Genomic DNA, 16,971 nt, shown 5'->3' on the forward strand with positions numbered 1-16,971 from the left:
TACAACAACTGGAAAGGCCACAGAAATACCTCACAAAGAGGATTACTGGCCTCAAACAGATGCCCTACACAGACCATCTCAAAAAACTCCAGCTTTACTCCGTCGCATATCGCCTACTCAGAGGCAATCTCTGCCTAACATACAAAGCTATGTCAAACCCAGAGCTGTTGGACATGCTCCACCTAAAGAAATCCCAATCCCTCCGAGCTACACACTCTAGGGATCTAAACCTTGTCACCACAATAAACAGAACATGCTGAAGGGATAGATTTCTGTCCCAGAGACTTCCCGTACTCTGGAACAGACTACCTATGTATATCAAACAAAGCTCCTCATTAGCACTCTTCAAGAAGAATGGTGATGATTGGATGGGAAATAGGAAATTCACCCCGGGGAATCACTTCTGTGGCTATGCTCGACAGGGGCACAGGAAAATAATTTTCTTGGGTGGCAAAAGCCAGGGTACCTTTTTGGCTAGGCTTATATAGACCCTAGGGCTAATAGCCTAGTTATCTACATATGAACCTATAAGGCCCTGCATTTTTCGTAAAAGTATTCAGGTACAAGGAATTTTTTTATTTTCTGGCACTTAAAACCCAACCATGATTAGTCAGCAAAAGACAGTGCAAAAAGTTTTTCCTTCAGTGACTTGGAACAGAGACAGAACTTAATGATTTTCCACCATTCAGTACTGCTTTGTGGTATTTGGTAAATTAAGCACTGCTATGCATCTTCCATAGTATCTCTTTCTGAGCTTTTGCCATATTTTAATAAAAAACTTCAAAAGCATTTTACCAAAAACTTGTACCAAGTAAATTTAGGCTATCCTTATGTCAAGTCATATAGGGAGTAGTGTGAGACACAGCCGCAGACTTTAATGGATGAGGCATTGTGCATGAGGGATGCTGAGTACATTAAAGTCTAGGCACACACCTTATGTTTTCCCTAGCGTGATATTACTGAGGTTGAAGTTTGTGGTTTATATTCTAAGGCATTAGGATATGGAAAACGCAAGTTAAAAAGTCTTTTTTTTGTCACAAAGTGAGCCCTGAAACATATGCTAGTGGAGAGAGACATCTGTTCGTAGTTTCTGCATCCCATACTGTGGTGCACAGGTAACATTTTTCATCTGCAAATTATTTTAAATTCTTGAATACTCTGAAGGCAACATATTAAGATGTACAAGAAGTAAAGGGTAATTTCACTGCATATTTTAAAAATGGTAGAAATTGGTGGTGGATAAGCATTTGTATCCACCTCTTTCACAGTAAACTGTGAAGAAAGTTCGCTAACAAGCTAGATTTCTTTGCAGACTATAAAAAGTGTGTCAGCTTAAAAATTTCCATAATATTATGTGACCGACTTTGCATTATTACTGTTAATGCATTGCCAGCTGACCTCTTTTTTGCCAGTAAAATATATGTTTGCCATTGTGTGTGTTACTTATGATGCATGCCTATGCATACCTGCACCCATATTTGTGTGCAGCATATTGTTTGTAGCTAGTTAGCCTCAGTTATAGCTTCTTGGCATCTGTTAAAGTCTAGTTTAAGTGCAATTCATGTTTTATCTTTCTTAGAACTGTTAGGCTTCTCATCTGGGTGAACTCATTCCAGCAAATGAGGATGCATCAGTTTAATCCTAACAATACCTTAAACAAATTGCTGTTAACAAAAAAAAGCCCCACTTGATTTTTGTAGGGTTTTTGTGTGTATATGTGTGTGTAGAAGAAAATGTTATTCGGATAGTCTCAAATTGTAAAAGAAATGTTTTGCTATGGCTTTCATTTATATTTTGATTTGTTCCTTCATTAGTCATGACTTTCGTCCTCCTTTTATAAGATGGTGCTTCTTTGTCTAGGCTTGTTAATAAACATTAACGCACATTTACCAGCACCCCTGCATCTGTGTCCGTGAAGGAACTTTAATTAAGCTGTTGCTAAAGTACTGTATTAATGAAACATTCCTTGTTCTGTACTGTTTTTTATGTTAATTTTCGTAACCATTTCTGTATTTCATCTATATTTCCATTTATCTATATCATTGTAAGTGACTTGTATGCTTTATGTAGGGAAGATTTTCATGAGTAACCTGACTCTGTTCCATTTTGTGTGTTGAAGTAAAGTTTAGCTGTATTTTATCTGAAGGTCAATGATCATAATTGGAATCACAACATTTAATAGGTTTAGTCTTTGCGTCTTAAGTAGTTTTTAACATTCTCAGCACATATAATATGTGTGTTGTTGTTGTGTCTTTCGGCTTTTCCCGGTTAGGGGTCGCCACAGCGGAACTCCGGTCCGCTAATGATTGGCAGTAGATTTTTACGTGCTGGCTTGCCGGGCCTAACGCACAACCTTCAACGAATGTATGTGTAATATATATATATATATATAGATATATATATATATATATATATATATATATATATATATATATATGTTATATATAGGTTTCCTATCAAAATCACGCACCTGCATTGTGCGCGTGTTCATATTTCCACAAATAAACGAAGACCGAATGAGGTATTTCAGAAAAGTCAACATCTCAGCAATATCGACTTTACCAAAAATACCACACTTCTAGTCATGACCAATGAATGTTTTTGCAGGCACTCCCTGCTTACTTGTATATTGAGATCACACTACAGTGAGGGAAAGGGTACATTTCCCGATCCCCACTATAGTTTGATCTGCATTCAAAATGTTGAATTCACAACAGCGAATGTTGAGTTCAACATTTTTTTTTTCGTTATTTGCAAATGTCGAATTAGAGCATTCAGTCTTTCCAATTCAGACGAAATCCAATCACCCTTTTACTAGTAAACGTGTGTGTGTGTGTGTGTGTGTGTGTGTGTGTGTGTGTGTGTGTGTGTGTGTGTGTATTTTTTTGGGGGGGGATTCTAGAATACAGCGGTTGAAACTGAAGTAGTCTAAATTATAGAATGCTTTCTCCATACTGAAGTACTTTGCTTCTGTGCATGCTGTCTTCCCATTTTTAAGTCTGTTTTTCTAGCCGATACTGCCTTCTGCAGTTAGGGTTTGTATCGTCAAGTTTACAGCCTGTAATGACGGTCTGCTGAAATGATGTAATGCCTTACTTTATTATTCAATATTTCCAGGAGGAGTGACACTTTGGAGTCTTATGTTAAGTTCATTCTCAAGTTTGACTGATATAATTTCATATTTGTGTAATCTTTCTTAGGTTCATAGGTTTTTACTAGCCTAACGACCACAAGGGCCTTTTTAAGGCTCGCCATGCATCCCAAATCTGTGTTCTCATACCCTTGGTAAGTGTAAGCAGGGGCTTCAGAGATGAAACATTTACAAGCAGGGGCCTGGGAGATGAATTTACAGGCTGTCTGTGTCCATTAGAGACTTAAGTGCCAAACCTGGGATGAATTTCCTCTTCCCCATCCCAATTATCCAAGTTACACTTGCAGAGTTCCTCCCTAACCCAATTCTTCACATGGATGAGGAGTCTGTTCCAGAGGAGGTGTAGTCTCTGGGATACATTCCTGTCTCTCCAGCAGGTCCTGTTTGTCACAGGCAAGGTTTAGGTCTTTAGAGTGGGTAATTCTGATGCTATTTCTTTTGCAGATATGCAGGAGGTCCCTCAGTGCCTTGTATGCCAGGTGTAGATCTCCCCTCAAAGCCTGTAGGAGAACAGGATACAGAGATATAGCCTTGAGGCAGTCTGCATAGGACATAATGATGCGTTATGTTGGACCCTACATTTCTAGGAACTTATGAAGAGTTGTTGCTCTCTCTTCATGCATAACTTAACCACAATGCGTAAAAACTGCTGCCAAACGCCAATGCAGAAACTGTGTGGCAAAGTCATTCGTGACAGTTTGGATTTTGCCACACAGTTTCTGCATTGGCGTTTGGCAGCAGTTTTTACGCATTGTGGTTCAGTTCATGCATAGCTTGACAAAGATCCCGACGACGCATGTTAATCTCAGCTAATATGAAAAGTTGAAAGTGTTTACCTTGTACATAGGCTGCCCAGCTCATTAGTTAAAAGCACTGACCAAGCTTTCAAAAAGGTCTCATTTGCTGACTGACCCAGTGTCATGGAGGGTGCTCTCCTAAGTGGCGAGTCTGGTTCAAACACACTGATTTGGTGATTGATGGACAACCCTTTTTTGGGGGGAGGATTGTGACTTTAATAGGATTTGGCAGTTTGTTGATGGAGACCTGTTCCATATAGTAAAGAAGGTGGTCACTGTAAGGAGCATGCTAGCGGATGTCTGCAACAGGACACATACAAGATTATGTGCACTTCAGTGTTAATGTCATTAGTAGAGAGAGATTTTTCCCCCTGTTGTAGAGAATGAATAAGTAGACAGTTGATAGGGGATCTGTTTTAGAATGGGAGTCCTTTTGCCCAGTTTCAACACAGTGGGAAAGAACAGTAAAATAAACTAATAAACAGTGACTAGGAGTATATTTACATAGGAGTTAACAGCCATATTATTTTTTTTCTTGTTAAAATCATATGAAAATAAAATCTCCAACATTCATAATTATAACCGTTTATATTAATGGTTACAGTCTCTTGCCTCGTGATAGTTTGAAAAAAGTAATACCCAAGATAAAAAAAAAACTGAAGTAATTTTTGGAGACAAAAATCAGTGAAAGTAACAAGAATAATCTTTGTACAGAGAGCACAGAAATGCACAATCTGTACATCACCCTATTCCAGTAGTTTATAACAAATAAACAAGGGCCTACCAAACTGTTTTATAGCCTGAGTGGTAGCAAGTTGTTTTGCTTTCAGAAAGTGTTCCTGTGACTCAAGTAAAATTTATATTTATTCCTAGCCTGGCTTTGTGGCACAGAAGGATGGAGCTGTGACTGTAACCCAGGCAACTGAATTAGATTAGCTACCTTAGGATAGGAGGAAACGGGCAGAGAGTGGAAGGAGTGAAGGGGTATGACCCACTTGTTTCTTCAGGGTAGAGGGGAGGGTTGCACACAATCACAGACACACAGGAAACCACCACTACTGTTTTGGGGGAAAGGGCCGGATTGCTTGTAAGGAACACCACTTGTGAAAGTGAGGAGACATTCTCCATGGTCAGCCCATTGCATACCCATCCTCAGCACTTGGTTAAAACTGTGCAAGACTACTGCCATAAAAGCAGGGCCACTTTGAACCGTCCTTGATAGCTGCGAGGGGGTTGATAATTAGACAGCAAGGCAAAAAGAGAAAAAGTAAAAAGAATCACCATTCTTCTGTACCGCTTCTCTGGAATTTAGTCATCTAGAGTATTGCATTCGACATGCCTACAAGTAAAGTAAAATGTTTTATAATTATTTACGATACTAACTTTGGTCTCCCTGCAAACAGACCACAAGCCCACTGGGAGTGACCTAATCAATCAAAGTAAATTAGAATTCAAGTAATTGAAGTATTGACCTAATATTGTAGGGTTCACATCCTGAATTCCTTTTAAGATGAAACCCTTGATTGGGAGTGCGTGGCCAAAAAGCAGAAGTGTGATTAAGACGTTTGGGAGACATTAAGAAGCTGGATAGAAGTATAAGACACAGCCAAAATCTGCAGCAAAAGAGAGATTTTTCACTTGGTTTGACAGGGCAGCATGACAGTGCATTTAAGTTTTGTTCTTGCTGGATGCATACATACCATTAAAACATGCTTAAACATTCAAGGGAGCAGTAGTGATGTTTGAGGTTTAACATGCATTTACCTAACCATTTTGAGAAAAATATTGGAAGTGTATTGAATTATGGGACTAGAAAATCTTATGTGACCTGGTTTAAGTATGCTGAAATTAATACCACCTAACCAGTAGAATGCCTAATCTAATGGGACACTTGTGTAGATGAGTTCATGAGGAGATTTCAGAGCTGAAGCCTGCCTTATGTCAAAACTAAAACCTGTGCTATTCCTAGACTAATCCTGTACTGTAGCTTTGCTTTGGCGTGGGTATTTAAGCACAGATTGCCTGTGAGAAGTACTGACACATGTTGCTAGGTAACAGGAGTGAGCACACACAAGGCTTGGGCAGAAATAAACAAGCAGGGATAATAGAGAGAGAAGTGATGGTGGCAAATTTCAGAAGCATGCCCTCAGTTTGACAACAACTGCACCCTGGTTGCATATGTCTGCAGCTGAGGAAAAGAATGACCGCACCCTGGAAGGAGGGAATGCCTGGCGTAACAGTCTTTCCTTTTGGCTTTATCTTTTGTGGTTTTAAAAGACAAAAAATTGAAGAGAAACCAATTCTGAAGTGTGATTATTCTTTTTTGTTTTCATTTCACAAAGACACTAGTGACGAACTCTTGCTTGCCTTGTCAGTTTATTGATGAACTTTACAATTACATATGTTTTGGCATTTTACATCCACAAAAGTTCCTGTGCCAGAAAATATTGGCGCAGGCAATTAGATAAGCAGCTACAAAATCTCTCTGCTATCCCAAAGGAGGATGTGTAGACAGAAATAGAACTGTTTTTTTTGTTAACAGGGCGGGACCCCACTAAGCAGCTAAAAGTAGATGCAGATCATTTGTACAGGCCAAATTTTTGGCTTGTTTCCCCATTTTTTTCTGTAGTAAGGCAACAAGAGCACACAACTACCTCATTAAAATTATATACTAATCAATAAAGTAAATGCTTTTTGGTGTTTCACTTAGTGAATTCTATCAAAACAGGAATCACTTTGAGTGACTTGTTAGCCATGTTGCTAGCTAACTGGCATGGGTCATGCTTGTGGGAGTGACAGTTTGAGTTAAGAATTGAACATGGCTTCACAGTGAGGAATGCTTTAAGCTTGTGTAAGGAAAGTAGCCATTTTTGGTACAGTGGTGTCTGTGAGCACGTACATCGGTCTCTGTCATCATCACATAGGATTTCATCTCTGGGGTTGGGTGACAGATATGCACAAGGGAAGAATGGCAGTGGCATCCTGAGGTTAAACAGCCACAGCAAATCTCACGCTTCTAACCTCCCCTTCACCAGCTAACAAAGCAGTAGGATTAAACTGTCTGTTCATCTTTTGCAGTAAGTAATTCCACAGACAAAACCGGGGATAGAGAAGGCAACTGCTGACAGCTGAAAGAGGCCATAACTTGGGTGGATACCATGACTGTCCTGCTGTGGGCAAAAAACTCTGCTGTGTACATTTCTTTTAAGAATACTTGAGCAAGATATGTCTACCTGCTACAGATAAAACACTTTCCAAAGTTTCTTTAGTGTTCTTTAAGTGTATAATACCAAAGTAAACTAATAGTTTGTACAGCAAAAAAAAAAAAGTCCGTTTTTATTTGCCATTGACAAAGACGAATGCAAAAGTGATAGTGTCAAAGGTAGTAAAAATCATGAGATCTTGTATGTGTCTGAGTATTAAATATGAAGGTTTTCAGGTAGTAGCTTCAGATGATATGTAGTGGTTTGCTTTACTACAATCATTCTGTTAGTAAGGTGGGGTTGCTGCCTCTTAACCCTCTTTCCAGTTTTAAATTTAAGCAGGAGTTTGGATTAAGGGCAGCCCCCCCCCCCTTACTAATAAAATCGATGATAACCATTGTAATAACCAGTTGCAGTTATGAAAATCAGATAGTGTTCCACCACCCACTGCCATATGGATTCGTAATTTTGAATTGGGCAAAATGACTTGGAATAATGTCCAAGTACAGAAATGTGAAAGTATATCCATTCCGAGTGATTAAGGCGTGTTTTGTTTTACAATGCATGCAGTAGTGCACTGCATGTCTGTAAAACATTTGAGCTCATTCTTACATTGAAGAGTGGTCAGTATGTTTGCTGGTCCAAACCTTATTTCCAGGCATTCATCGTTGGTGGCAGTTGATATGTACGTGATGCATTCAGACACAAGGCTGCACACACTGCTACATGATGTCTTTTTAATTTCTCCAAATCTTTTGGGTTTCTAATACCATGACAGGAATGGACCCCATTCCTAAGTGAAAGTACGATTAAAGTTCATGAAATTAGTATTGTTTCGCTCTTTGATGTCAGCCAAAAGTGCTCTTTGCAGCACCCGCAATGTGCCCAGTAATGACGACTCCTACAATTCGTACAGAGTTGCATGTATTGGTAGCATATTTAAATATGATTGTAAACTCCTTTTTTTTTTTTTTTTTTGTAAGACCCTGTTGCTCTTACCACTATTGGAACTATTTGGGTATCTTTCTTCCACATTGCTCTCGTTTCTGCTTGTAAATTCTGATATTGTATGACTTTGTCTCTCTCTCTGTACTCAGGACATTGTAGTCACTGGGTGTGGCAGTTTCAGTGATCAATGCTACTTTTGTCTTCTTTTCTTGGACCACTGTATCTGGTTTTCTAGCATTTATCTTTTGAACTGTTGGTAATGGATGATCCCATGTGATATAGACTTCATCATTTTCTATGATGCTTTGTGGCTCATGTTTCCAGTGTTTTTCAGCCACTTCATTACCATAATGTTGGACAATCCCCAGTGCAACAGTCTCTCCACATTATTATGCCTTTCAGTATACAGTCGTCCTGCCATTAGTATGTCACAACGAGCAATGAGGTATGCAACTGTTTCCAATTCTGTTTTGCAAAACCTACATTTCTCTTTCTCTCACATGTTCAATGGACTTTGTAAACCAACGTGTATGTAGCCCACTATCTTGTGCCGCCAATATTAACCTTTCATCTCTTGGTTTGAATTTGCCTCTCCTTAACCATTCCTGTGTTCGTGCCTGATCAACATGAGGCTATATTTATGTATTTTCCACATGTCTTGCCTTCTCATCTGGTCCTTCACCTTATATTCTTTCTTTTGTTTTTTGGCACATTTAGTTGCTGCCCGTTTTTTTTCCACTTGTGGTTTTATTTCCATTCCTGCTTGACGCCAATATGCTTCTGCTAGATTAAGCAGGGAAGTCATCTTAGATTTGTTCTCCTCATGTTTCAAAACTTTCACTATATTTGGGTCTTGTGAGGTCAGCAGGTTTGTGTGGAGTCCCATGATTGCAGATCTGTGCATATAATCAATTTCAAGGAGGCCCATCGGAACGGGGAATATATAATCTTGGTATGCACTCATTTTTATAAATCATTTGGTGAGCGTGAACCATCCTTCTTGTTTTCCTGTCTAATCTGTCCAACACGTTTTGGGGCCAGTCAGTCACTCCAAAACTGTAAGCTAGGACAGGAAGAGCAAATTGGTTTATAGCCTGGATATTTTGTTCCTAGATGTCAACACTGTTTTCTGTATTAAAGTCTTCTAAAGTCCTCCTTACTAAGTTTTATTTATTGTTCATGTTTTATTATTGATCCTTCATCAATTCCCTAATATTTATACAGTCCCTCTTGCTCATGCTCTTTTATGTCACATTCTTGTCCCAAACTGATGTTTTCCTGCTTTAAAGGCTGCTTTTGCACCTTTATCTAGACCAAATGACAATCTTATATCATCTGAAAATGTTTTAACAACTTGCAGTTGCACTTTCAGTTCCTCATCTGATGAGCTGTACGGTTTCAAATCATCGACAGAGAGGATGAGCAGTCTTTTCACTGTTGTTTTCTAGGAGCCACTTTATAGCCATGGCCTAAGCTGTTACGTAGACAGCTTAATGGGTTAAGGGCAAGGCAGAATAGCAGCAGTGACAGAGAGTCACCCTGGAATATCCCCCTTTGTATTTTTATCCTTGGAATAATAATTTGCCCTTTATCATAGCTTAATTGCAAAGTGGTCTCCCATTGTTTCATAGTCACTAATGTAGTCGACATTTTTAAGCACTCTTATCCATAAATGTGGGATACTATCAAATGCTTTTTTGTAGTCAGTCCATGCCATACTTAAATTCTTCCCCTTTTTATAGTTCTCCTCTGATTTTAACAGCAAATGATCCTTTGTTCCATATGACTTTCTTTTATTGCCTTTTTGTTCTATTGCCATAATTGAGTTTTCTTCTAAATGACTATAGACTCTGCATCAATGCCAATGTATAGTTTATACATCGTCAGCAGGCAAGTTACTGGTCTGTAATTTTTAGGGTAGCTTGCAGGTTCACTCTTAAGTAGGAGCATTGTTTTTCCTGTTAGCCAGGTTGGTGCCTGTTCAGGGTACGCATATAAATAGTTCTTACTCATGGCCTAATCTTCATGCAAAGATGTTAATACTTTTAACTAAAGGTTAGATACAGCATCTGGGCCTGGGGTTTTCCAGTTTCAGGCTTTTCTTAACTTTGTTTCAATCTTTCTGGCTGTTACTTCATCACATTTCATATCCTGTACCTTTAATCTTCTTATTCTTTCTTTTACTTCTATCCATTTAGCATCTTTATGTTCCACAGGATCTTCAAATACTTCTCCAAAATGTATCTATTTCTTCTTTTTTTGGTGGTCTTTCAATTCCTTTTACCTTGTTTCCCAATTCTCTATAAAACTTTTTTGGGTAATCAGTAAATTGCTTATTTTGTACTTTTCCTTTCTATTTATTTTCGTATCTTCTAAGTTTTACTGACTGTGCTGAAATTTTTAGTTTATTTGAGATAGTGCATGATGGATCCTGATCTGTTCTAATACCGCCCATTGCTTTTATCATATCTTTCTTAGTATTTTTGTTGATCTGTTCCCTCTTCTATAATCTTCTAACAGTGACACTTCTTGTGTTAACTGCTTTATAGTTTTCTCTATTTTGATATTCCGTGATGGTATTCGATTTCTCCCCTTCCTTTCCCCTACTACCCTATGTTCTTGTGGTAGAATTTTATCAGTTATTAATATAGCTGCATAGTAATATATCCTGTTTACTTCTGTTATAGCACATGGATCTGTATGAACAGTCCTAATTACTGTGTTCATTTGTTTTATCAGACTTCTGACTTTTTGGGTTTTATTAACCTTCTGCATTCTATTTTTTTCATTGATCTTGATATATCTGTCTGTCTGTTAACAAAAGCAACTCTTCTCTTAGCTCATTTTCTTCCAAAATGAGGGCACATCCCTTGTTTTCCATTTTCTGTGGACAGTCTGTACAAGTTTCTGTGGCACATTCTCTTCAATTTCATCCTCTGCCATCTGTTGCTCTGTCATATGGGAACTCACTAGCCTATCATTCCTCAACATTGACTGCATCAGAGTGTCCAGTTTCCTGTTCCTTCCCTTGCTGTCTAGCTTCAAGTGAGCATTTATACTGGTTTCCTGTGGAAGGTTCCAAGTTATCTTCATATGGTGCCTGACTAATTGCTTCCTGTTCCACTGGTTTCCCCTTAATTTAGATATCCATTCCTCTATCATGTTGTGGTGCTTTCTGAGTTAGATTTTCTACACTGAATTCTTCACTTCGCAGGTACTCCATAACCTCAATTTCTATTTCTTTAACTTCTGTATTACTAATCTCCTTTTCTACTTTTCATCTTTGTCGTCTTCTTTTTTTGTATTGTAAAGTTTTCCATGTCCAGATTCCTTTGCCTGTATTTCTCTTCAAATATCTTTGGTGCTGCTCTTTTTATATTGGTTAGTTTTGCTTTCTCCTTTGCATAAATATTACACCATATTAAATCTCTCTTTCTTTCCCATGCCCATATTTCTTTTTCAGATGTTTTCTGATCTTCCTGCTTCTCCTTACTTTGAGGACTCGCTCCATCATGCTGTGATGTAACCTGTTAGACCTTCTACACCAAATCCTTCACTTCGCAGGCACTCCGTAACTTCTATTTTTTTAACTTCTACTTTGCTAATCTTCTTTTCTATGTTCCATCTTTGTGATATTATTGTGATCTTCCAAGTGACTCTCTGGATAAAACTTCAGAAAGTTCTGCATAATTCACTTAATTTTTGACTCTTGCCTCTCCCTAGGTTTGTCTGGGGATTCCTAATCTGAACTTTGGCATCAGTCTTGTCAGTTAGGATGAGTTTGGAAGCAAACTAATTTTGCTCCACTTCATGCCTCAGAAAGGAAGCGTGATGTGTGTGTGTGTGTGTGTGTGTGTGTGTGTGTGTGTGTGTGTGTGTGTGTGTGTGTGTGTGTGTGTGTGTGTGTGTGTGTGTACACCACATTGCACTGCTGCTTGTGGGCTGTACATTTGTGCCTTTGAATTGCACAGATGGGAAATGGTTAGGTGTGTATCCCAGGATGCACTCTGACATGTCAACACCATGTTACATAATTTCATGTCAGCATATTTTTATATTGTTGCAATTATTTAATATACATTTCTTAGTGTAATTAATCAAGCTACACACACTTTCTGCTGCTTAAACTTTCAAGGCAAGTAGATGTTCATGCACATGCAGGTGAATGTCAGCTAGTTTTGGCTGTACCTGCTCACAACTTATTTGCTTATGGTCTGAGTCTCCCAGAAAGTATTTTATGTTTGGTTATGTTCATTGTCAGAGAGGTTGTGCCCCTGAGTGTGAGACACAGGTGGTGTAGGTTTAAAAACAGTAAAACTGGCATATGTAAAGCCAGTCAGCCAGGAGAGTTCAGATTTAATGGCTGATAGCTTGGTCTGTAGGTACCTGATTGAAGGCGTGTCCTCTGAAGCTAGGCTGACACCCCACACCCTGGTTCACAAACGGTTTGCTGAATCTGTGTGAACTATAGGCATAAAAATGGCAAGAACAGATACATTATTAGCAGATGGGGAAAGAAACAAATCCCTCTCTCTGTTGTGAACTCTGTCCTCAAAAATCTTCAGGGATTGCACTCCTTTTTGGGTCTGGAAACCACTGAAGCTGTCTGGGGAAGATGTTTCCTCTCCTGTGGAGCAAGTCTTCATCTAGGTGCACCTAGAGCCAGTGCTGCTGTCATTTTTCTTGTTTTTTCAAGGTCTGTTAGCACTCAGTAGGGGAAGTTTGGACGGGGTACCCACTCTTTGTACTAAGTGCCATGGGATCATTTGCATTCACCTCTGTTACCATCAACTCAGTCAGACAGGTGGTGCGGCGGGTTAACGTCTTAGAAGTGCAGCACCCTCTTATGCGGCACTGCAGTGTCAGTACTGGAAAATTAATCCAAATACTTGGTGTGTGAATAGAATCCACAGTCTTTGCACTATAGGCAATTGGTGCTACCTTTTGACCTACTGCAACTACATATCCATAGGAGGCAGGGGCTATGTTTACTAGGAGTTCATGATGTTGTCTTTGGAGTTGGCTGTGATCAGCCAAAATGACTAGTGAAGTTAAAAGATGCAGTACATAACTTTTCCTGTGGTTGTAGTTTGATGTTTCATAAATTGTTTTGCTGTATTGGGCCATTTATGTTTTCTTAGTGGTATTGCTTGTGACTGAGGAAAGTTTTGTTTTGTTTTTTTGTATGCTTTGTAACTAAGGTTGTGCATGCATGATACGGGCACTAGAAAATGGTCTCTGTCCTGCCAGCTTGTGTTTGTTGCATTGTGACAGTGCATTAATCTTCCCTTGCCATAGACTCTCGACGTCTTGTTTTTACTTTTCACTTTGTTCAGTAGTTAGCCAGGCTCTTTCTAGTGGTTTTGTTAGTTTTTTTTTTTTTTGCACTGTGGTGGTTGTATTTGCTGGGAATGGTGTAAGTGCAGCCAGTATACTGAGAAGACTACCCTATTTCAGCCACTAACTGGCATGGGGTGATCAGTAGAACTTGTTCGCATTTGGAAGTGTCTGTTAAATGTTAATGGAGCATTGTTTTACACAGCTAGTAACAATGTTATACATTGTATTCCTAGGGAAGAAAACCATCCAAAAGTGGCAGCACAATGCAGTGGCTCCCAGTGGAGGAGAAGGTAAGGCAGGGCCATAGCTGTCCATCTTCAGTCTTCACATTGTGTCTGCTTGTTCTGCACATCTCTATCTCTTATTTATTTATCTCAGGACTTTGGATTTCCTGTAGGTACTTTCTTTCCTGACATCCATTTCTTTCTTGCAGACTAAGACTACTATTAAATTCTTCTAGACTTTTTGATAGTTTCCAGTGCAGACCCGTGTCCCATTTGTTCTCATCTGAAGTGGAGATGCCCTGTACTCTTGTAATGATGCATTGTGTATAGTACACAACTGAATTACAGTACTTACAAATGCTTTTATGAAATGTGCAAGAAAGAATAACTTTCTTTTCTTCCTTACTATTTTTACATATTTCTTGCTTTTCCTAAGTAGCACCTGCTTTCTTACTACTTTCTCTTATCTTTTTGGTTCTCCCTATGGTTATTTGCCTTTGTTTGACTACCCCAGAACTCCTTTCTCCTTCTGTTGTTTATCTCTTACATTAATTTTATTTTTCATTATGTAGCTGTAACATCCCACTTTTAATTATTGCAGTAATAAAACACCATGACTGTGCTTTAATACATGTAAGCAGTATAAAACGGGTGTATATAGTTTAAAAAGTCAAAGACCCTATATTTATTTTACCTATATCTATTTTAATTGTTCATTCGGTAACTGGGTTATGGGGGCAGATCCTTGCTTGACTGTTTTACAAACAAGGCTTTTGTCAAAAGCCTTTTGAGCAAAACTAGTTTAAGTAAAAAGGCAGGACCAGGTAAGTAGTTTCTAAAATTCTGAGAGTAAGTGGGAAAAGCGCATGTTATAAGTGCATGTTAAAGATTTAAGATGTACCTGTGTGCCTTTGCAGTTGTGTATCCCTTTTAGGGAATACCTTTGTAGCACATGGAGTGCTGTGATTCCACTCCAAAATTTGGAAAACAACAAACCTGCAACGCACTTCTGCAACACAAGACCAGACTGTAATTCAAAGTGAATTCTAAGTATCCTGAGAACATAACAACATAGTTACAATCGGAGACCTAGTTGCAACCCTCTATATAGTTTTAGGGTATTATGAACAACCTATGTTTCATGGTATATTTACACATTAAGGGTATATTTATTTTTTTAATTTTGATTGTCTTTTTTATTGTTCAAACCTTTTTCTTAACTGGATAAGTGAAGTAGTAGTGTTGAGTACATGTATATACATTCTATTTTTTTTGATAAGTTTCACTTAACATTTTTAGTTCACTAATATAGGTACTGAAACAAATAAAAGTAACAGACCAGAAGGCATTTTGTCTAAGGTATACAACTATAATAGTGAAGTAAAAAAGGATCCAAAACAAAGTTACACAGCAAACTTTATTAATTTTGAGTGCTTTCATTGGCCTTAAGCCTCAGACTTCATCAGATGAAGTCTGAGGCTTAAGGCCAACGAAAGCACTCAAAATTAATAAAGTTTGCTGTGGAACTTCATTTTGGATCCTGCTTTTGTTGAGTTATTGGTTTTTGGCGTGTGTTTGAGTTCCTGAAGTAAAAAAGGGTATTGAGTTGAAGATGACCCATAAATCAAGTTATAGAATATTTAATTTTGGGGATGAAAGAGTTTTTCCAGTACACAGAGACCACATCTCCACTGAAATGATCAGCCATAATGATAGACTGAAGCACAAGTGTTTTTAGTAGATGTTTTTCTGTTAGTCTGTTTGAAAAGAGCAGCGGCTGTGCTAGACAATGAGCAGAAACGTGTAGAAACCCAATCAGACTTGAAGTAATGACTTTGCTTTATTTCGATAACATGTTTGAAAAACAAAATCTGCATAGTCCATATCAAAGCACAATTCCACTAGTCACAGAGAGCATGACAAAAGCAGAGAAGCAAAAAGATTGGGAACCTCAGGCAGCTTGGATATCCCTCCGTCAGCAAACTGCAGTGTAATGCAGACCCCAAGTGTATCTTCTGTTTTAGAGATGATTTTGTTGTGAGCAGGTGTAAAACCATGCACAAGTACAGGAAGCCTAAACCTTGGCTGCCTGTGGGACTACTGTTGGTTACAAGATGCAGTGAATCTGTTACCCTGCGCTTGCATGAGTTAGAGCCAAACATATGGTACCGTTACATCATTTATCATTTTACCTGGTTCTTTCTAGAAAGTACTGCACCTTAAAATGAAACTTCTGAGCTTGCAGAAAAGGTTTATTCACTTGATGAGTATTCATTGGTCACCTTGAGGCAGTATAATGATAGAGGGGAATTTACTTATGAAGAGAGGAGAGAGTCACACAGGTGTGTAACGAAAGACAACAGCTGCGTACAGATAATGGAATAATGGACTCTTGAAAAGATATAACTAAACCCTTCAAAGAAGTTTAAGGAAAAAACAAAGCATTTCATATGATGGGGAAACTGCTCAAAATGTAAGCCCTAGTGGCAAAGATCGTTTTGCGTATTACACTTGATTGTAGCCCCTTCCACTGGTATGTGAACAAAATCCAAATCCTCCTCCATTGTTGGTTTACAAGCTGTCTGCTTTTGAGGGTACATTGATAATTTGGGGTAGGACAGCATATTTCTGCTTTTATGACTGCATACAGAGAATTTATTCCCAACAAAGCAGATGTAAGTAAGAGTGCTACAGAAAATACTGACTGAAGAAGCAGTGGACATGCATAGGTTCATAGGTTCATACTAGGCTATCTGCCTTAGGGCATTTATAAGCCTAGCCAGAATGTGTTTGGCTTTCGCCACCCATTTTAAATTAATTTTGCTATGCCCTTTTTTGAGGTTAGTATACTGTGCCTCTGTCTAACAGTGACACAGAAGTGATACCCAGGGTAAACCTACGATCTTCCATCCACTCATCAAGATTCCTCTTGAAGAGAGTCAATGAGGGAGTCTGCCTAACCTGGTCTGGGATTTTATTCCAGAGTGAAGGGAGCCTCTGGGTTATGAATCTGTCCCTCCAGCATGTCCTATTTATTTTGTTGCTGAGGTTCAAGTCTCTCGAGCGTGTAGCTCGATGGGATTTGGATTTTCTGAGGTGCAGCATGTCCATTAAATCCGGGTTGGACATGGCTTTATACGTCGGGCACAGATCGCCTCTGAACAGGCGGTATGCCACTGAGTAGAGCTGGAGTTTCTTTAACCAGGCAGCATATGGCATCTGTTTGAGCCCTTTGATCCTCTTGGTGAGGTACTTTTGGGGTCTTTCCAGTTGCTGCAGGTGTCTGGTAAGGTACATCCAAAAAGGGG

General features: G+C 38.8%; 1 protein-coding gene across 6 annotated transcripts in view; it reads left to right on the forward strand.

The window, feature by feature from the left end:
• WWTR1 (WW domain containing transcription regulator 1) overlaps window positions 1-16,971 on the forward strand; it is an 837,533-nt gene that overhangs the window by 748,907 nt on the left and 71,655 nt on the right. For 3 of the 6 annotated variants that reach the window (XM_044070605.1, XM_044070608.1, XM_044070610.1), the window contains one exon: window positions 13,673-13,729. The exons of the other annotated variants lie outside the window; for them this stretch is intronic. In XM_044070605.1, the coding sequence (XP_043926540.1) occupies window positions 13,673-13,729 (57 nt within the window). The remainder of the gene's footprint in view (window positions 1-13,672; window positions 13,730-16,971) is intronic. 6 annotated transcript variants of the gene reach the window in all.

The sequence above is a fragment of the Protopterus annectens genome, chromosome 4.part1 (genome assembly GCF_019279795.1).
Source record: "Protopterus annectens isolate FY-2018-M chromosome 4.part1, PAN1.0, whole genome shotgun sequence".
Lineage (NCBI taxonomy): Eukaryota > Metazoa > Chordata > Ceratodontiformes > Protopteridae > Protopterus > Protopterus annectens.